We start from the raw sequence: 21,978 nt of genomic DNA on the forward strand, positions 1-21,978 counted from the left end.
GGTAAGGTATTAGAATGTGTCATGGCCTCCCAATTCCAAGGATTCTTGGGTGATCTGGGGTACCTAGATCCATTCCAAAAATCTGCCAAAATTTCATGGGCTATCATTTAGAAAGAGTAATTACATATCACATTGATACGATTCTTGCTCAGACAGCATAGAGAGTGTTTCTATCTTGGTTTCCAAACTCTGTGTGGCCGGCTTGCTCTGCCTCAATCAGTGTACTTGTTCAGTCATTACTGTGTTCACAACTATTCTAAAAGATGGAAAGCACATTTTTATTGTCACCACCTTTGGCTATGCAGAAATAACCCTGAAAGTGACAGCCAAGATCATATTATTTGCTGAAGGTGTGAGCTTTTCCACGTCTCTGACAAAACTTGTTCCTAAGTGTTATAAGACTGTATAATCATCTCAATGGAAAAATAAGCCATGGGTACCACATTGAAGCAGTGGATGAGAGAACAGATTCATTTTCTTTTCTGCTAGTCATCAAAAGCTATGAAACAAAAATACAGCCCCAAACATCTCTAGTTTTAGGATATTTGCAGGGGAGGCTGGCGATGCTAATGTCAGTGGGGTTTTCTCATTCAGTACAGCTTTTCTGGGGAGCTTTATAAAAGCTGTCTGTGGTCTATCCCCTAAATACATTTACCACCATGGTTCATGATAGAGTGTTCCTATAAAGCTCAGAATAAAGCTGCAGTGGATAAGGAGCCCCACTGATATGGGAGTCACCAGCCTCCCCTGGCTAGCTCAGCTGAGAGTTTCTCTTCTCCCATTTGTAAGTCTGCCACACTGCTGACCTGGGTGCACTGATCCTGCGTGCAAATTATAACTTGCTCTAACAAAGTTATTAAAATAAAATTAGCATTTGAGAAGAAGGCAAACATCTGTGCTTTCTGTAACCCCTCTAGGAAAGTTTCCATGAACTGTGGAGCTGAAAAGATGGCAAAGTTCGGGAACTAAGGGGTAGGAAGTATCAGCAATGAGGCCTTAAATGCAGCAAAAGGATGGTGGTAGTCAGGACCTAGTGGCCAAGATTCCAAACAGTGAAGGACATAGAAGCTGGCTGGCTGCTGTCAAACCTTTGGAAATGCAAATCAACAGTCTGCCCCCCAAAACTGTAAAAAAATTGCAGCTATGGACTTCACTCCAGCACAGGAAAAGAATTGCAGAGGTATTACGATCTAATACAGGAAAGGCACTTGCAACCACAGCAGACCCAGACTGAGTATACAAGTTCAGTATGAAAATGAGCAAGTCTAAGTAATTCAAGACCTGAGTCTTTATCCTTTTCGAAGTTTTAAATGCTCTATTGCAAACTTCACATGGTGGGGGTGGGGGGCATAAACGACAGATGGGAACACTCAGTTAAAATGATTAGTTAAAATGGATGACATTGCTATGATTATTTTATCACAGCCAGAGGCCAGATAGTTCCTTATGTACATGACTCTGAGCCCAGGAGAGGAAGGGGGAGGAAATTCCCATGCAGGGTGAGAGGAGCAGCAGCAGCAGTTCAATGGAGAAGACTCTGACAAAGGCTCTCATTGGCAACAAAAGATGAGAACTCAGTGAAAATGCAGATTCAAAGACAAGGAGGAAATCTGTAATACTCATAAATTGTTTATATTTGAACAATAGTGCAGTAAAAAAGAATTCAATGGGTTTCTATTATATATTTTTTATAAATGTAAAATACATTTTTTAAGAAAGCTCAGATAACACATTCTTACAGGACACACAAAAAGCTAAGAATAAGGCTAACTTAACTTTCTTGATTTGGGGGAATTTCAAGATAACAAGATAAGGGCTCCTTGCAATCATGGTGAATAACAATACTGGGGGGCAGGCAGGGGGGAATTCCAACTTCCTAGTTGGATCCACAGTAATAGCAGACCCCCTGCAGCAGATTTATATTAGTTAAAGGATCACTAGAAGTGAGGAAACTAACAATAGACAATATACTGTGTTTAAGGACCAAGTAAGAATCAGCTTAATTCTTTTCAAGAAGCATTTTAGAAATGGGATGGCTTGAAGGAAGGAAAAATAATTGTAGGGAGTGACTGAGACCTGAGTATTGCTAATGGGGTGGGATAAAAGTCTAATAATAAATATTGACAGGATTCCAGTCTTTCAAAACTTCTTTTAGAATATGATTTAGTTGACACATGATGATTAATGCACTCCCTCAAACAAAGACTTACATTTCTTTGAGCCAGGCATAATATGTACACCAAGAATGAGTGTTATTTCCTCTGAGGGGGCAATAACACTGAAAACAGCTAACATGAAAATGTCCTTGTGCCATTATATTGCATGCCACTAGCACTAGAACCTTATGGTGCGAAATAGGAAATGTGGCAGAATTTCTGTATTAATGGATATGTGAGCTCGCTGATGTTTAATTTTTCTCACAAATGCTTAGTGGATTCAGAAAACCATTTTTGCTCAGTGTGTGTTGACTTGCCAAAATAAAAAACTGACACCAAGTGGTCAGAAAGGATCAAAACACAACAGACCCTACAACCTGCAGTTTGTGAAAAGATATACCTTGCCTAATAAGCAGTGGCTATCAATGGCTATCAAAGGATTTTCTGCCATTGCCAGGCTTTCGAGTTATGGTTCTTTCTGAACATTTATTTCTCAAATCATGGTATATTCCTCTTTCATATGGTTTGTTATTTTGATCTATACAGTTATGACAAGAAAATATCAGAGAAGATAGATTGCTTTGCTTTTAATGAAGAGCCCAGTAGTTCAGCTCTTAAAGAACTAGGATGTTTTTTTCATACAATAATTCTATGCTTTAAATATGCAAGGCTTTGTTTGTTTGTTTTTGGTAATTAAACAGAATATTCTTCCATAGTTCAAACTATTTGTTGAAGTCTTTGCTACCTGATTCTTTATATGTTTAGTTTAACCCTTATACTTTGGGAAGTGTATGCACTCTTTTAGTTATCAGTTAAGGTCATAACATGTCAGACTTTCATATGAAAAAATATTACAAAATGGATATGTCAGCTTAATCTGCTCAGCGCAAAGCCAACTCACATCCTTGAGTCAGGTCAATAGGTTATCATGAAATATTTTTAGCTGCAAAAGAAAGAGAAGTATCCAGTGACTGCATTCCATTCGTAGAAGGCACTTTGATCCAGTGAGGTCTTCTTTGAATGGATGGAGGTAGAAGGTGACTTTGTAACTTCTCCTTTGCCCTTAGAGCGCCCATCCCACTTTTTTTGTTATTCTGGGAAAAGTTCATCCCTCTGGAACAGATCTGCTGGTTTACAGTTCTTTCACCCTTCAAAGAAAGGAGAAAATAAATTAAAATTTATTTTCTAATCTTTTCTGTTCATAAATGTTTCAGCTGGGTTAATGAGCCTTCTGCAAACAGAAGGATAAAACCTTATGACCTACTTTGCATGAACAAATCTCTGATAGAAAGCAAACCATAGGTAACAGCTTGGGAGTGAGTGAGCATGTAGCTCCCAAACACTCTGATTTGCTAAGCAAACTGGGGATATTCCTAGATTGTTCTCTGTGACTTCCAAACATGGAACTCTTGGTTGTTGATAGAGGAACAACCCAGTGTTTGTTGTTTTGATACTTTTGATACTTATGAGGTGTAGTTATAGAAAAGATATTGCATTGCAATGAGGAAATTTGTGCCATCAGCAACATTCCAGTCTCCCCAACTCTGTCAATTTCCTTCAGAGATTAAGAAAGATGGTTTAAAACACTGATTAGCAAACCATATTAAGGAAATTAACACTAAATTGGGCTGTCAATGTGCAGATATTCTCCCTAATTGAATATATATCAAAGGAAAGCATTCTGTAATGGAAATGTCAAGATTTTTCAAAGAAAATGCCTGACAGTAATATTGTTATAAGTGGGCTATGAGTCTTGAGAACCTGAACCCTGCATTAAAGCACCGCAGTTCTGCAATTACAAAAAAAAAACCTGTTTTCTCAGATATGGGTTCTGCAAATTGGACTAATTCACATAATGTTTCTTGATTTTCATAATTCATGCAATTTATGTAGTTGCACAGTTTGCTTAAAGAGCCTGGTAAATTTGTAATTTTGCATCTTTTGTTTTGTGAAGAGTTCTGGAGTTATGGAAAAGGGATATAGCATCCCCTTTGTAGAATTACGTTGAGCATATGGTAGCTTTATACTTTGTTAGCCTGAATAGATAGACATAATGAAGCAGTCAGTAGCATGTTCCGTCATGCATCCAGAATTTCAGGCTATTGAAGGAACTTCTAAAAGTTCATTTGAGGTCAAGACATATGGTGGAACCACATTCCCATTGAACCTGGACTGGCAAAACAGGTACCGTCATGATGGAAAGTATATTTTAAATGTGATGGCATGGATAGGTCTAAAGGAGAAATAGGGCTGCCATTAAAAGGGTTTATTCCCCCTTCTTTAACATTTAGTTAAGCCATTTAGTTAGGACTTACGCCAAGTCCTCCCATCATAATTTACAGCATTGCTATGTCAAGTCATAGCATATATTACAGAGGGGAAGGGGAAAGGTGTGGAGCTACACTTTTAAGATGTAGCCTCTTATCTCTTATACCATCTAGTTCTGCTTTAAGGTCAGGGTGACATGCAGTGTACTAAATAAAGAAGTTTAATTCACATTTAGCACAATGCTTTTTCTTCTATTCAAGGTTTGTGCAAATATATAGGTTACAAAGATTCGTTTTTTTATAGGAAAGGAGGTTTTGTAGGATTCAGGTTGCTTTTTTCTTAGATGTCATATTTTGGATTCTATGGAACTATTCAGACTATGCCACTAAGCCTGTACAAATTAACTCCACTTCATTTTTTATATTAATTAAATTGCAGTGAAACCTAAGAGGTAGTACAACCCTTCTATAGATACCTTGGAGCAGTGCCTTTGTGTAAGATACAAAAGGGAAAATGTTCCTTTAAAAGTGGAGCTCACATAGACAGTCATAACTTTTTTTTCCTTTTGCTTTCAGCTGTGGGACCTACTGCAAAAATTACAGTTCGTAATGACATACATTGCTCCTTGGCAAATTGCTTGGGGCTCTTCATTCCATGTGTTTGCTCAGCTCTTTGCCATACCTCATATCCTTTAAGAAACTATGCATGCTATTTTGTTCTATATTCAGAAGCTGAAAGAAAAACATACCACTATTGGATATTTTATATTAACAGTAGTATTAAAAAAAAACTTTAAAAGTTGTTGCTTTTTCCGGAGGTGGATGGTGAATGGGAAGACAGAGTACAAGAAAAGCCACTTTGAGCAGTATTTTGAAAAGTGGAATATGATATTAAACATGTGTAAATGAGAAAACTAATGATCTGAGAAATGTAGTTCATTTTTAGTTGTGGCATTATTACTTGTGCAGTAAGGTGTGTAACTGATATCTGCTTTATTTCTGCAGTTGCCTCCTGTCCAAAAACACTGTATAAAGTTGGGTAATATAAACCATTGCTCTCAGGTTCTCAAATATCACACAGTTGTCTCTAGGCTGGTTTTCTATGTTTTTCATTTTCATTTTCTCATGACATTTTCAGATATGGAAGCTGCTAATGGGACTGTCCCGATGACATTAGGTGGTAATACAGAAAGTTACTTTGAACTATAGTATTGTGCAGTGCTGCATATAATTGGCAAATTAGCACCTGTGCTTAAGTGTATTGCATAGAAAATGAATAAGACTTTGGGACCAGTTGAAGTGTGATGCACAGAAAAGCCTTTCCTGCCCTCGCGGGGAATATCTATGAGACCCCTTTGTTTGAAGGGCAATGCTTGTTAAAGGGAACTGGTGGGGACCTGCTTTTCAATCTGCTCTTAATAGTACATGGCTACCCTCAAGCTTGCACAGATTCAGGGCATTATGAAGACCTCTCCGGTGGGAAAAGTCTGCCCAGGGAGGTTTCCCAGATACTGGAACCCTTGTTCATGCAGAGTTTCAGAATCAAAGCTCAGAGTTACAGAATGCCTCCCCATTCCCAGACAGCTCTGCTAACGTGTGGGTATCAAGGGGGCACTCTGAGCAGCCATGCAATATCAGTGTCAGCCTCTTTTAATGTGCGTTGACCCTTCATGTGAGTAATATATGAAGGGAAATATACTTGGCATCTTGTTAAAAAGGTTGGGACAACGTGAGATAGACATAGCTCAACTATGTCTGAGCATGGCTGTTGCTTTTCCCATTCAGCACTGGTATGCAGACTCTGTGTATGTTGAGCAACCACATGAAGAGCCACAGAGATAAGGACGTATTGGCAGTACTGCACAGACCTAGTTATATGTAGGAATGCCAGTGTATCTCAGGTGAGCTATTGTATAATGCTATCTTCAGGTATTTATTTGTTTATTTAATTTGGAGAACTTATATGCCGCCCCATTCGCATAAGCCTCGGGGCGGCTTCCAAACATAAATATAATTGATATAATTACATAAAATATAGGAGACATTCTGGCAAAAAATTATTAAAATCAATAAATAAAGTTAACAATTAAAATAAGGTTTAAATAAAAAAGTCTTGGCCTGGTGCCGAAAAGCAAATAATGAGGCGCCAGGCGGACCTCTCTGGTATCGAGTTACATCTGCTTCTGTGATACTTCTTCCTATAGTCCTTTGATCTTAACTTCATGATTATCCTATCTTGTTGTCTAGATATTCTGCAGTTAAGAACATTGATTAGAAAGCATCTGGCTACCTTGCCTGTTAATGTGTCTCCAGCTGGCCTATGTCTACCAGCTATCACTTCTGTAAGGTTCCCCATATTTGATCCACTAAAATATAAAGAGTAGTTGCAACTGTAGTTGCACTTGAGCTCAGACAACGCTCTTATCCTTAGATCCTTATGAAAATACTATTTCTGTATCTTCTCCAGCTAATGTGAAACCCAGTTGAGCAAAAAGCTAGGTCTGATCCAAATGCTTGCAAGTCTCATTTTTGTGTGGACAGAGATTGTGTAAGTGATGTCCTTCTCTTTTTATGTTTCCTGTATAAAGATCAAAAAGCTCTCTGCAAATTCTTGAAGCAGGAACTTTTATATCTACTCTAAAGTGGAATGTGTAGGCTCCATATACCTGTGGAATGTAAAGCGTCTCATGGAAAAAGATGGACACTAATAATTATCACCAGATCAAGCAATCTCTTATATGTATAACCAGTGCTGTAAAACTGTTGGGCTTATACTGCTTTGCCACAAAGCCCAAAGGAAACTGCGCTTAGAGAGCAGTTTAGCATGTTGTTATATGTACTCAAGTCCTGCCAAAACCAACCTTTTTGTGTTTTAGTTTTAATGTTACATTTCTGTAATAAGATACTAAATGCCCATTTGTTAGATTGCTAAGATCCTGCTAATGTGCCAAAATGAAAAGGAGGACAGTGCCCTTGTCTCTTTAAATAATTGTGTAGGCAAAAGAATTTCAACAGAGATGAGAGAAACTGCCCTTGATGGAATTTCCTCTACTACATGACTGTTAAAATACAGGGAGCCTTTTTCTCTTGATATCTGCTCTGTCCTAGATCCCTCTTCCCAGTGGCATGAGAATTTTGATACTTCCTGCCTGTATCAGAACAGGGAAGCATTTGATGCTTCCATTGCATTTGAATGTGCATTTGAATGTGCATTGGTCTTTTGCCATTTGATATCAGTTTTGCAATGTCAAGTATCTGGCATAGTCACAGGAAGTTTCCCCTATCACCCTCCTTTGTTTCTCTTTCTCTTTCTCTTCATCTTCTGCTCTTTGCCTTTGTAGAGACTTTCTGTCCTTCCAAGCCAGTACAAATCATGAGTCCGCCTTGTTACGGCAACTGAACTCTGTTGACACTTCCCTCCCACCTTTTATATCCTCTCCATTGGCTTTGGAACTTGGAGGCTCTGAGGGCAGCTCATGTGCTAGATCTACTAATATGCACAGACAGCACTCTAGAGCATTCTCTATAAAGAGTTACAGATATACACTTGGTAATGATTTATTAAAAGTGCAGGTAGCATCCAAATTTTGTCTTACTAGCCCTTAGTGGGAGAAATATGATGTGCTTTCTCAGTTACTGAAATCAAAGAGAAAAAGCATTTCTCAACTATCTGCACATGATTTATTCATTATGAGATAAGAAGTTGCTCATATATGATAGTTAAAAACCAATTTTATACACATCTCTGATTGATTCAAGCAGCAAGAAACCTGTTTCAGCTAACATCGGCACTGTTAAGTATCATTGATTTCAGCAAGGGGGTTAATTAAACATTAAATCTCTAAACCTCTACTCAGTGAGACATAAGTGCTTGATTTTGGCTAGCCTGTGTTTGTATGTTGCATCTAAATAGCTAAGGTGTTAAAAGTTTGGATAAAGTTTAAATACCGTGTACCTACTATTACATTGGCCTGGGTTAATGAAAGACATTCAGCAAATAACTGATAGTCAAGGAAGACTTGCTCCAATGTCTTTCAGTGTTCATCCTATGTTCATTCCATTACAAGTCCATTGTGAGTTTTACTTTGTGGTTTTACTATAAATGAAAAGCAGGGAAATAATGTGGAACATCTTCCAGTCTTGATACTTGAGAATTTGAGAGTCTAGCACAAAAATGCCTTTAATTTTACCACAAATAATAAATGGATGAAAATGCACTTCCAAGTGGTTCTTTCAAAGTTCTGTAGTGTTACATACATAGTTGGTGACTTTCCTACGTGTTATTGACAACCTTTGAAATCTGTTCCATCCTTTACCACCCCTCCTGTATCCTCTGCCTTCCCTCCTGACACTTAAGGTCTGGTCCTCACTAAGGTGGGAAACAGGCTGCAGGTGGTGAATTACATGCTGAATGCCACTTCCTATGCAAATATTTTCTTCATGTAGAGAATGAGCACACCAAGGGAAAGTCTAGGTGAGAGAAGAACCTTCTCCCTGATATCTTGTTCTGTATGTAGAGAAATGTATTGGCTATTATATCACAGATGGGAGCTTCCATCTAATCCGACCTGGTAAAACCCAGATTTAGTATTTCAGAGACTATTAGGCCTCTGCTGTATGCATTGTTCACAGGTTTGAATAGCTGTATTTCTTTTCTTGATCTTTAGCTGTAACTTGTTACTTTGTGCTATGTCCCTGGATTTTTTTTGGTGGTGGTGGTGGGGAGTCAGTTAAATAAATAGGTCAGGAGGTGCCTGAAGGACAGAAGGAAATGCAGTGAACTTCATTTGTGTTACCTTAACTTGAAATTTTCAGACTCTGCGATACTCTTCTTCCAAACCCTGGCCACTGCAATCTTTTCTACTCCATTGAGTCCATTTCTAGGAAGTGTCATTTTTCTCACATCATACGCCAGACCAGTCAAGTTCTGGGAAAGGAATTACAAGTAAGGCAAAGTGTTATACCTTGATCTCTTTGTTATTAAATATGGGGGCTCTTAATAGGTCTACACTGATATTTTGTACACTTTCTCTGATTCTTGAGGATTATTCTGCTGGTTTTGCTACTGTTCATCCTGGTTCTATTGCAGTAGCGCTTGTTAGAGGATAGCTGGCCAGTTTTGAAAAGCTATGTATTTAAACAATAATCAGAATGGAGTTGTCACATCACATTTACTTGTCAAACAGAGCAACAGAATTGTGCGGAGGGGCAGAGGGAATCACAACTGTCCGGAATGTCAGCAGCTATTGATTCAGCAGCTATAGTTAGAAACTAAATAGTTTTGGCCTTTAGGTAATAGAAGTCAACATGGATTAATACAGTTTATGTTAGCCAGTTAATGTTCTGCCAGATAAGTGGTACCAGGTGGTGAAGGGAGCTTTCATCTTTAAGACTGAGTCTGTAAGATCCAGACTACATTACCGTTGTAGAAAAGCAGTTTACTTCTTTGCTGAAAAAGAGTGTCAGAAGGACATTCAGTGGAGATATGGGGAAGTGGAGTGGGGGGGATTTCCATCTCCCCATCTCTTTTTGGCCACTGGTTTTTCTGTTACAAGAACCCTTCCCCCTCCCCAAAGCTGTCTTCTGATCCATGCAATTCTAAATATGTATTTGAAACATTGTGGAGACGTTGAGTGGAGAAGAGTAACGGCGTGTCAGGATGACACAGTTCAGCCCTCCCACCACTTTTCACTCCCAGATCACCCGCTCTCAGATTAACTTTTCTGGAACAAAAGCAGATACAGTATTTTGCTATGTACAATTGTGTGCAATGGATAGCTTGGAAATAAGTAAGTTTTAAAATTGTTTTGAAAACCCTATTTTCTGTTCCTCAAAGCATTCTGCTATAGCAAAACTCTACTTCAGTCTGGGAAAGTAGCACTGCGATGGTCTAATAGATAAACCAAAGGAACCTCAAGAGGGGAAAGAACTTGTACGTCATGAAAGGAAACAGGGAAAGTTATCAAGTGCACGAACACAATGTCTATTGTGCCCAATGCATTTTGGGAGGAAAAGCCATCCTTGGGCGCCAGTATTATTTCTTTAGATGTATTGACAAAGAATACTTCTAATGTCTCTGCTGTATTGGAGGGTCTGCTAATGATATGTGAAATGGTATATTTTATTATTTTTTTCCACACTGTCTGCACTACACTAGCTGTCTGGTAGATTCCCAGAAATACACACCTTAACACAAGCTAAGAAAAACATAATATCTTTTGTATTACATTTAAAACAATCATGTGGGCTACACAAGCAGCCAGTCACAGTGGCAGATGTAGCAAAGTGGAACTGAATGAATGAAAATTCAGTGTGGTTAAAAAACTGAACTGGATTGCTGGCTGAAGACTATGCAGAACTGTGAGACTTTTGTGTCTGAACATACATACATGGGATTACACCCTAAATCCTTTTTATCAATTTTAAAGGTGCCCTTTAAAGAACTGGGCATGAAATTAAAAAAGAGGACTGTTTTTAATAAGATTTCTTACAAAAATCACACTGGCAGAGGTCATCTGAGAAGATGCAGTCCTCCTTCCTCTCACATTGTGACATATTCATACATTACCTAAAGCCAGAGAGAATGCTTTCATCTTCAGAATCCATGTACAAATTTAGGCAGATGTAATCAATTAATTAATCATCAAAAACTGATGCAATTAATTAAGATTTCTTTAATTGGATGACGGCCCTAATTTCAATGCATTTGTTCAAGCGATGTTCCTAATGGACTGCATTCTGTGCTGCGATGACTCCTGTTGAACATATGAAAACACACACAGAGACATAATGTCAATCACAGCCTATGAGAACAACTTGTTCCTTTTGAATTGCTGCCAGCTCCATTATGATACATTATGATTCTGCGCATCCATTTTCATAGCTTGAAAAGTGAAAGAGGCACAAACATCTAGTTACGCAACTAGGATATAGTGTATCTCCAGGGCCTCCATCTCCCTCTCTCTCTTTTTGTCCTAATATTTCAGCACCACCATATCCCCAAATAGCGAATAAATACCAGCAGGTCCTGTTTTCCTTCCTATTTTTATCCCTGAATATTTTTATCCACTTAATATGAACAATAACAGTAACTTTCTGTGGTTTTAGGGAATAGAAGCAATTTTACATGTGTGAATATTACATAGAAAAGGTTAAAGGGAAAGAATAGTGTGTGTGTATACATTTAGGACCGTTCTTTTTGCACAAAACAGTTTTAAAATCCAGGTTTGTGATTTATTTTATAGGTACAAGTATAAATCCGAATTTTATATAGCAGTTTTCTCCATGGTGGTACCCTCAAGATGAGTTAGGTGCAATTCCCATAAGGCTACGTTGGCTAAGGATGATGGAAGCTTCAATCCGACACATTCAGAGGTCATCAATTACAAGGCTGTTTTGCACTAATAGCAAACTCATTCTCTAGGTGTCAGTGCAGTTTTGCACCCCTTTCGTGAAAACTTTAGATGCCTGACATGGCACTGAAAAGAAATGTTGTGTCTGCAACAAGAAGTACTTTATATTAAGCTGTAGACTCTCAGGACAAGAATGATAGGCTCCTGGTACAAAGACCAACATAGTTCTTAGCTTCACACTAGCAGTGGATTTGATTCTGACCTTGTCAACTGTTTACTGTTGAATTACTAACAGGGCTGAAAGCATCCCCATGGGGAGTTTTCCATCTTCAGGTGTTGCTCTTTATTTGTTTCACACAATCAAAACAAATAAGCCATTTGGCATGTAAAAGACTAACTGATTTTTTGCAGCATATGATTTCACTGGATTCATCATGTTATCCTTATTTGATAGGTAGATACATGGATATATACAGAGGGGAAAATGAAGCCAAATGACAATGAAATGTAAAATATATAGCTTAAGATGAGCTCAGTGACTATTCAAAACCGCATTAACTGGTGACAGCACAGCCATCCTAGTTGAGTTACACCTGTAATAAGATAGGAAACCAGTGGTTGCGTTCAAACATAATGGTGGCCAACAGTAAGTTGTGGGTTATTTAACCCATGCATTGCAGAGATGTGGGCTGTTTGCATTAACAACCCCTGAATGCCTCATTCAAAGTTTGCCCGTTTGATGGCTGAGAAGGACCTCTTGAAATTGTGAATTGATTAAACAGCCTCAAGTTAACCCAGGAACAAACTATTTGAATATTATTAATGGAAACAGAATGCAGCTCATATGTGATTTGCAAATAGCCCAGGGCCTGCAGTTTGTGGGTTAATTAGCCCATGATTTGCTGTTGGATGCTATCATGTCATTAATTCAACTCAAATTTAAACTGATAGATCAAAATTTTAGACAGGTAGTTTCCCAAAAGAAATTATTGTTTAACAAAAGAAAGGTGTCTGAAGTTCTTAGTACTTCTTGAACAAGCCACTTGTTCTGTCATGAATTTCTACAGACAGTTGATGGTACTTTGAGGCTTGGGCATGGAGAAAAGTTGGGGAAGGGCCATAGGTCAGTGGTATTATTTATTATTTCAATTTTGTATGCCAAAATATCCCATATCTCAGCTCTCTGAACAGCTCACAATATATAAAGCAACACAACATTCTAAAATCAGTAACATTACATCAACTTATGCAAAACATAACAACATCATCAAAATATAAAACACTGTATATCAAAATTAAAATATTATATAAAAGATTAAAGTAAGACAATTTAAACTGAAATCCACTAAAAACCAAGAATGGGGTCAAATTAAAACCAAATAATCATTCTTTGTTTAAAATAGCCAGAGAAAGGGTAAGTCTTTATTTAGTGCCAAAATGCTAGCAGTGTTGGCGCCAAGTGCACCTTTCTGAAGATCCTATTCCAGGGGTGCGGTGCAGCCACTGAGAAGGGCCTTCTTTGCATGTGAAGGGCTCCAGGTTCAATCTCTGACATCCTGAAGTAGAACTAGGAGATAATTTGGTCCCCAGTCCTGGAGAGCTGCTGCCAGTCACTGTCAACACCCCTGGGCTGGATGGACCAGTGGTCTCATTCAGTATGAGAGCCTCCCGTATTCCTGTCCCCTCAGGAGGTCCCATGCTGGCTGAATAGCAGAATGGGCCATTTCCATGGCCATGCCGATAGAGGTTTGTAACAGGGAACATTCCAGTCCCTTGTTAGCTGGGTTTCTACTAGCTTTATTTCCCAGGCAAAATGCAACATTTTGACTCAAGGTGTTGGGGTTAGGTGGGGAGATGGCACAAAATGGCAGCAAAACTTCACTTTCCGGCAACCTGCTGCTGTATCTCTTCATGCTGCTGCAGCCTAAGCAGAGCTAAGGAGGTTTGCGTTGCTGATCTCCATTCTGTTCTTTCGATATTATTACTTTTTCCTGCTATAAGCACCATCGTCATATTTTATTTATAAAGCACCTTGAAATGACTAAGCGCTGTGCAATAAATTTTTCAAAAGACAATTCCTTGCCCACAGGCTCACAGTCTAAAATCAATTGATAAACTAAGGAAGGTGGAACAGTGAATGTGAAAAATGGAGGAAGAAGCAAATGTCTGCTGGAAACTTGTGCAGTATAAATCCATACCATTATATGCTGATGGGGAAACTTAAGTCTAATTACGAACTACTGAGTTATTCCATCTGTCTGGCCTTTTAGTTAACTGCCTTGATATAAACCACAATCTTATGGGAATTTCTTTGTTTCCTTAAAAGCAGCGTCGGTCTTGAATCAAAGACTACCATGTTAGTATGTGTTCCCCTTGCAACATGGAGGGGGCTGCCTTTTCTCTTATTTTCACAGCTGTGTGGATCATTGCATCCTGGTGGTAGAAGGATGAAAAGGAAATGACAGTAAATCATGCAATGTATGGACACATGTTCAAACGGTGACCTTTTCCTATCTTTAAAAAAAAGTAATAGCATTGATCATGGAAATGCACGTTTTGTTCATCAGCCCTTCTCTATTTTATTGTTTCATGGCTTTAGAAGTGCTGGATGCCTGAATCCAGCGGTCTTTTGCCCTTGTGTTTTTGCTGTATCCCATGTACATTCGCTATGATGCATCTCAACCGCCACCAGGAATCCTGCATTTTCCATTACAAGTCCCTTTCTCGCCTCTCTCTCCTTCCTTCCTGTTTCTGCTCTTTCACTCCAAAATCATCTGTCACACTTTCTATTTTGGGGAATGGCACAGCTTGTGTTTGCTCTAGGGGTCTCCAGTGAATTGCCACATAGTGTAACTAAATCAGTTAAGTGTATCTAAAGAGGTCAGGATTAAACTGCCGGTTTTCTGTGGGTCCTATTCCCAGCTTTCTCGCTATATTGAGAAATACTGTAATGGGTCTCCAGCTGTTCAAGCATGTCTCCCAACGTTTTCCTAGAAATTCTCATCTAGAAAATCAGACATGAAGGCCTGGACTTCATCCTTTTTATGAAGTTGATGGTTTGTTTCATGTTCCTGTTCATTTTCCTGTATGTTGACAAAGTGAAGCAAAATTGCATTTTCAGGTCAGGCAAAGTTAGGCCTGCATCTAGGGGGCAATATTTATTTTTATTGCACGTTGTTGATTCTTTTTCTATAATGCCCAGTAGCCAAAGCTTTTCATAAATAAATCAAATTGCAATAAATAAAAAGGAGAAAGTTTAATTCTTCATGAACATTAGGAAATTCTAATTTTCTAGGTTAGAATTACAACAAAACCTTGAAATACAACATGTAATTCAGGCAACCTCTTTCCATTCCTGACTGATTTTTCATTGTCAGTCCAATAGGCATGAACAGGATACCTATGAGCAAATTGCCCCATGGTGGTCACGTGTCAACTCATCACTTCAATTGCACGGAGCGCCAGGCATCTGTAGCATGTAACCAAGGAGGGAGGCTTAGTTTAAAAACATGCTTCTGTATAGTCCAAGCTTTACAAGTGTTACAATGCTTCCCAATCCTCTCAAATTTAGGAAGGTGAATGTGATAACAATTGGTTTTCTGAGTGACTACATAGGGCCGGGAAGCCTGTGGGCCTCCGGATGTTTTGTTCTCCAACTTCCATCAGCCCCACTGCTCATGGATGATGGAAGCTATCGTCTAACAAGGTTTGGAGAGACATAGGTTTGCTTGTCACTGAATGCTACAGCAACCACCAGGTTAGCATATTTTCCCTTATGACGCACTTCTGCATAATTCTTGGAACTGCATTCCAAGGAATGGGGAATCGCCAGCCTGTGGGCCCAGTGTGGCTTGAAAGGGTGCCCTCTCCGTCCAGTGGAAGTCGTCTCCCAAGCCCCATCTCTTTGTGCTAAAGAAAAGAGCAGGGAGAAGAAATTCAGTCACTGAATTAACTACAGCCAGCAGCAGAGAGAGTTTCTTTATTGCTGGGAAAAGCAACCCTCACTAATCACTCATCTGGTGGCTTCCCAGAAAGGCATAGTACCTCTTTCTGCACTGAGCATTGGGTTTTTTTCTGTGTGTAAATAGGTTACTGTCTGCCTTCCTCTGCATGGAGAAACTTCCCTTTGATATCAGAGAAAGGGGATTCAAAGAAGAGAGGGGCTGCCACCTGATGTGATCTGGCCCCTACAAGTTGAGCCAGAAATCAACCCAAAACCCAGAGGCTAAACAGTTCCCCACCTTAATCCAACCTCCGCTAATGATGGACAGAGGATGGACAGCCCAAGAGGACAGCACAATTCCACACAAAAGGAATAGATCAAGTTTAGATTTAGATTTTTGGATATTTCTTGAAATGATGTTTGCAGTTCTTGTTGTGAAATGCATCCTACTAAGCAATTACCTTTAGCTAAGAAACAAACCTTGGACAGCAACACTGACTATCCAGCATGAGCAGCTTTCTACATATGGAAGGAAGCCCAGCCCAGAGGGTACAATTAAATTATTTTTCAGTCCCGTGTGGAAAGCTACATTGACCTTGAGTGAATAAATGTTCCCTGCACATTCATCACAGATGAATCCTGAACTGATCCCAGAAATTTTGCACAAAGGTTCCAGAGCAGAAAACACTGCCAGAAACTGCTTTGAGACAAAATTCTTAGAGGAATGGTTAAATGGGAAGTCTTAACTCTGTCTGTTACAAGATGACAAATAGAGCTACAGCAGTACAATCAGAATTGCCAGAGACGATGATGCAGAATTATCTATCTCCCATGCACTGTGTTTGTGTGGTCTGAAGGGCAATTAGTTTTGGTGGTCTAGAAGTCTCAGAACAAAATAACATCTAATGTAGAGCACAGTATAGTCAGTCATTTACCTGGCTATACAGGGCCCGTAAAAAAGCCTGTACAAAATTACAGATGTATAAAAAGGATAAAATATTGAAGTGATCAGACAAACAAAAAGAGACCAGTGAATATGAACTAAAAGGCATCAATGGCTTTATAGCAAAGAAGCCTATCTACAGGTCGCATTTAACACTTTAGAATGAGTTTTTTGAAGCTGCTGAGGCACAAAGCACAAGCCAGGTCACGTGACCATCGCAACAGACCAGCAAATAGCCCATTCAAGTTGCAACTCAGAAATGTTGAAGAAATGAGATGTTGGAAGAGGTATTGCATATAAAAGCCATATCCGTAGAGGTTGTATTCGACCTTCAATTCTGGGTATTCACAAATGCATAGTCATTGGTCTAAGCAATCTAATGGTATCTGCTAAAGTGAAATGGAAAATTTGTCCTGGCTTTAAGATCACTAAAATATACTGCAACAGGTTGGCAGGTAAGGAAACCCCTGACAAGACTACTGGGTACTACTGGTGTGGAACTATCAGCATGTATATAGCATGGAACTATTCCAAATGCTAATTAAATAATATTTATTTATGAAAGCTTTTATATACCATCCTCCATAGCCAGTTTGGCTCTCAGAACAGTTTACAAGATTAAAAATAAGCTTAGATTAAAAATACAGTAAAATCATAAAAAAGCAAAACAGTTATAATACATTTCAGCAGTTTAGCACCTGAGCCAACCAACAAAAGCAAAAAATCAAGTAAATAATAAACAAAAATACCATAACCAAATAAATAATAGCTTAAACACACAGTGACCAGGCAGATACATAAAAACAAGTGTAATAATTATTAAACATACATCACTTAACAATGAAAATACTGGGGAAACAAAAAACAGTTTTTGCCCGGCACATGAAAAGATATAACTTTGATGCCTGGCATATTTCTTTAGAGAATGAGTTCCATAAATAGGGTACCACTACAAAAAGGCCCTCAGTAGTGACTGTATCTTTTCAAGTGATGTTGCTGGTCAAGTTGACCTAAAGAATCTGAAGCATTAATCTCTGATTGAAAAGCCAGGAAATATAGAAAGAGTGGAACATGGGCTGAAAATGAATTTTGGAGTTGTAGCTCTAAAGTCAATAGAAAAAGTCTTTTGGAGTTTCCAAAAGAACATCAAGAACACCTGAAATGGAAAGGCAGTGATTTGAGGGTCTTAGGGAGTCTTTGGACTAGTATAGAGGACTAGAAATGGAATTTAAATAAATAAATATGAGTCCTTTAAAAATTCAATTTCTCTTTAACCAGGGCATATTTGTTCTTTTCAACTTTTGCCTGTGTTAGCCAATAAAACTCTTTGAGGCTAATTGAACAGGAGTGACATTTGTGAATAGTAACTGGGAGCACATCCAAGATCTGTTGTTCATAATTTTCTGTCAAATTAAAAGGCATTTACATTGCCAGTGCACGAAAAACTTGAAGATGCAGCATAGTGAGGAGCGAGGCAGGAGGGTGTGCATCAGAGCAGGTTAGAGCAGGGTCCAGCCTCAAAAACAACATGTAAAAAGGGAAAAAGTGGAAAAGGAAACTGTGGGAAAGAGAAGAGGCAGGAAAACCAAGAGGTAGGTGGTTCATAATCCAAACTACACACCACAGGGGCAAGTGCGAATAAAGAACTCCACCAAGTAAACATATTAATGTCTCTCTTTTTAAAAAGGCAGTTAGGAATATGGTGAAGGCTTAGCTCAGAAGATTGTTTTAGAGCTTATCGTATCCAAAATATATGAAGAAATGGTAAACATGTGAACAAACAGAAAATATATGAAGGATTAGTCAATATAGTTAAGTCCCTTTGGGCTTTTCCCTCACCACAACAGGTCATTACATGTACTAGAAGAAATTCTGGTTTGTTAACTTTAACAAATCTGGATTTTGGTCCAATATAACTAGATTTTTTTCTGACTTCTAGTTAAGGTGCTATAAATGAGTACTGGAAAACGGGAATGCTGTTTTGGTTTGCAGCATTAAACAAAAAAAAAAAATCTCGTCACTGCAAGAAAGCAAACATTACTCATAAAATAGTGTGATCGCATGCTTGTTTGACCTGCCCCACATGCCTTTATTGGCATTAAAAAGGGATGTGGGGAACAGGAAGCAGTGAAGTCAATTTTAGCAGAAACTCTCAGAATTAGTTAGCTCCCTACCAAAGATGTTCACAATTTTGCAGATGCCTCCAGGGTAGCTCCAAAGGACCTGCACTCAGTTTGTGTGGAATAACACCACTGAGGAAGAAATTCAATTACTGAGCTAATTATCACCCTGTCTGAGTGGTAAGATCAAAATTTAAAGTAAGAAGCCACTGGGGGAAAGCCTACATTGCCCAATAGCGCCAGAAGTTCATTTTTAAAAGAGATCCTAGCTGACAGCTAAAAGCCCAGGAGTGGCTGTGCAGCTGAGTCTGACATACAGGATATTAGAGTCGTAATGCTGGATGGGTTCTTCTTGCTTTTAACAAGTAGCAGCAATTCTGCCTTCATAATTGTGTGGAGGTTTTAAAGTCCAAAACAGAAGTTGTGGCTATCCCTAAACTAAATTAACCCAAATTTAGAACTTTGGTAGTGTAGTAGTTTCTCTGTGCTTTTGTTTTACAACAGCTGTGGTGTTTTAAATATTGGGAGATGGAATAAAACTATAAAAAAAGGGGGGAGATGGATAAAAGCAGAAAAGGCCAAGTTCTAATTTCCCTCCTGTTCTAAAACTTTACTTGGCTCTTCCCTTTGTTCACTCTTGGTTGTTTTTCTGACAGACAGATCAATTCACATATTGCTGTAGTTTTTAGCAACACTAGTGTTTGTAATGTTTTAATGGTGATATGTCCGTTTTGCCACATGTACAGGGAAAGCACCCTGTGTGTTTCTAATCTGTTGAAAAAATGTGTGAAGCAAGGCTCTTGAATATTTGCAGTAAATATTGGCAGACCATCCTTCTAATCTCTTTGTCTTTAATAGGATTCAGGATGTTTAAACTCAAAGGAATATTCTGCAGAGAGGAAAATAAAGGATTAAATCATTACCTTGTACTAGTCCAGTGAAACAAAGTTAATCTGACAAAATTTGCCTTTTTTGATGTATCTTATTCACTGAATGGTGGAAGAGCTTAAGATCATCACTAGACAGCCAGTTTTTTACACCTCTTTGCTCATTATAGTTTTAGTTGCAACTCTTAGGGACAGATGACACGTGATGGAGGAGATCTGTAATGGCCTCAACTAATAACCTTACAGCTTAAAGGTAATAACTAGGGTAGTGGAGTGATGTGTAAACCCTGCATTTCCTCAACTGAAATATCACCATATTAACAATTGCTTTGCTGGGGCAGGAGACAGGCACTGGTTTGCATAGAATGACAACTCATAGTACAAACTGAGTATAGGATGCCTTTGAATCATGGGTTGTCATTCTTTGCAAACCCTGCATTATCTTTTAGTTTGAGTTGCTAACTATGAACCATTCAGAGTTCACAATCTAACAGCAAACTACGGATTCTCTTCCTGAGCTGTTCATGGTTAGTAACCCATAGTGAAACCATAGGACATGGCTTACATGTAAAGATAACCCATGATTCACCAACAAGCCACAGTTCAGTAACGCCCATGCTCAACCCATATCCTTAGTTTTTCTGTGAGAACCAGGCCAATCAGTTGCTTTTAAGAGAAGGGGAAAGAATTACAAGCTGAGTTTTCCTCTCATACAAACTACATAGGATTGTATCCATAGTTGTTCATCTGCTAGTGGAAGAGAAAATACTGGTAGAATGGATTTCCACATTTCCCAAATACACTAGGGAAGGTTGGGGATCTTCTGGAGTAGATTTGGTGCCCATATGGGGAAGGTGAAGGACAGAGGAGAGCAAGAGGTCCCTTTGCTTGACCTGTGGTCCATGGACATGATGTTGGATGTCTAGTTGCTTTCAGTAATGTTAAGGAAGTCAGACTGAAGTGAAATACTGAAACTGAAGTGAAACGCAATTAGTCCAACTCATCTATTTCATTGGACTGAATCTGAATCACGTTGTGCTGCATGTAACCTAGAATGTAAAAAGGAAGAAAACCAAGGATGTCAAAATAAAGGTTTAACTAAAAACTGATGGGTTGAATCCATTTCAAAATGTTCCTTTCTGACAGCACCACACTAGAAACATCACAAATATTAAAAGCAACAGCTTTCAGGATTTTACATCAGACCTTATAAATCTCTGTTTTCAAGTCTTGAACGGAAACTAGCTATTTCCATTCTAATAAATACTGAGACTTCAATGTTCACCTTTTTCTATCCCCCACTTTATCATGTTAATTGCCATTCTTTCCTCTAACTCCTGTTTCTTTCTCCTTCCTGGGACTTCGCTACAATATACGCCAGCACTTTGCCAAGGCATCTCCTTCTACTTTCTTAGCAGGACTTTCAGAGCATCCTTCACATGAGTGAGGGTTCTTGAATGCGTAATGAATGCTTCTTGCAGAGAAGCCCCTGGTTAATCATCTTGGTGGTGGGATTGTGTAATGAATAGGTTAACATCACATTATGTAGCCAATCAGTATTAGCTGTATGATTGTGCTACTGGGAGCAACTGAGTCCAACTGAGAGTGAGCCTGTGGGCAACTTAAATGAATAAGTGAAGAAAAAGTGCCAGCAACAATTCAAAATGGGAGGTGTTTTTTCAGCAATCTTAACCATGTTCTCTAAGACAGTGAGTAGCTTTGGCTCAGCCCTAATTTTAAAATTTATAAAATTCTCTGCTCATTTCAATGGTGCACTAATAAGCAGCGGACAAGAATCCACTCATTTAGGTTGCTGTATGTCATGGTCTCATAGTAGAAGTGAAAAAAATATGGTGCAAAATTAAAACCACATGCAGAACACCTAAAATGTAGGTACTAGGCTGTGGGAAACATCCTAGTATTAGAATACCAGCCAGGTGAGCATCCCAGGGGGCAATTTCTTACTCAGTGAAATGGTTCCACTGATCAAGGTGAGTGAGTGGCACGGTGCCAGGCTTCCGACTCCTCTGAAGGGAGTGCCCAGTCTAGACAAAGGGAACTAGGTGCTGATTAAAGCCTGCAAGAAAGAAGATGAGTGTTAGGATTTTAAGTTCTTCACGAGCCATGTGGGCTGTCTGATATTAATTAGTTCATTACACTGGGCTATAAAAATTACTTGGGATTATAATAGTATCTGTAACTACCCTATGTATCCTTAGCCATTGTGTCTGTTTCTGACAGCAGCCGTCAGAAAGCCTGTGTAGAAGCAGAAATACAACCACTTCAACCTACTGTACTAAGTAGTGTCTG

At 38.9% G+C, this 21,978-nt stretch overlaps 1 protein-coding gene across 4 annotated transcripts in view; it reads left to right on the forward strand.

Annotated features, from left to right (window-relative positions):
• Positions 1–21,978, forward strand: part of PCNX2 (pecanex 2) — a 133,022-nt gene that overhangs the window by 76,062 nt on the left and 34,982 nt on the right. For all 4 annotated transcript variants that reach the window (XM_044420281.1, XM_044420255.1, XM_044420263.1 and 1 more), the window contains 2 exons: positions 5,000–5,108; positions 9,239–9,368. In XM_044420281.1, the coding sequence (XP_044276216.1) occupies positions 5,000–5,108; positions 9,239–9,368 (239 nt within the window). The remainder of the gene's footprint in view (positions 1–4,999; positions 5,109–9,238; positions 9,369–21,978) is intronic.

This window comes from Varanus komodoensis, unplaced genomic scaffold, assembly GCF_004798865.1.
Source record: "Varanus komodoensis strain SLA01 unplaced genomic scaffold, ASM479886v1 scaffold1, whole genome shotgun sequence".
NCBI lineage: Eukaryota > Metazoa > Chordata > Lepidosauria > Squamata > Varanidae > Varanus > Varanus komodoensis.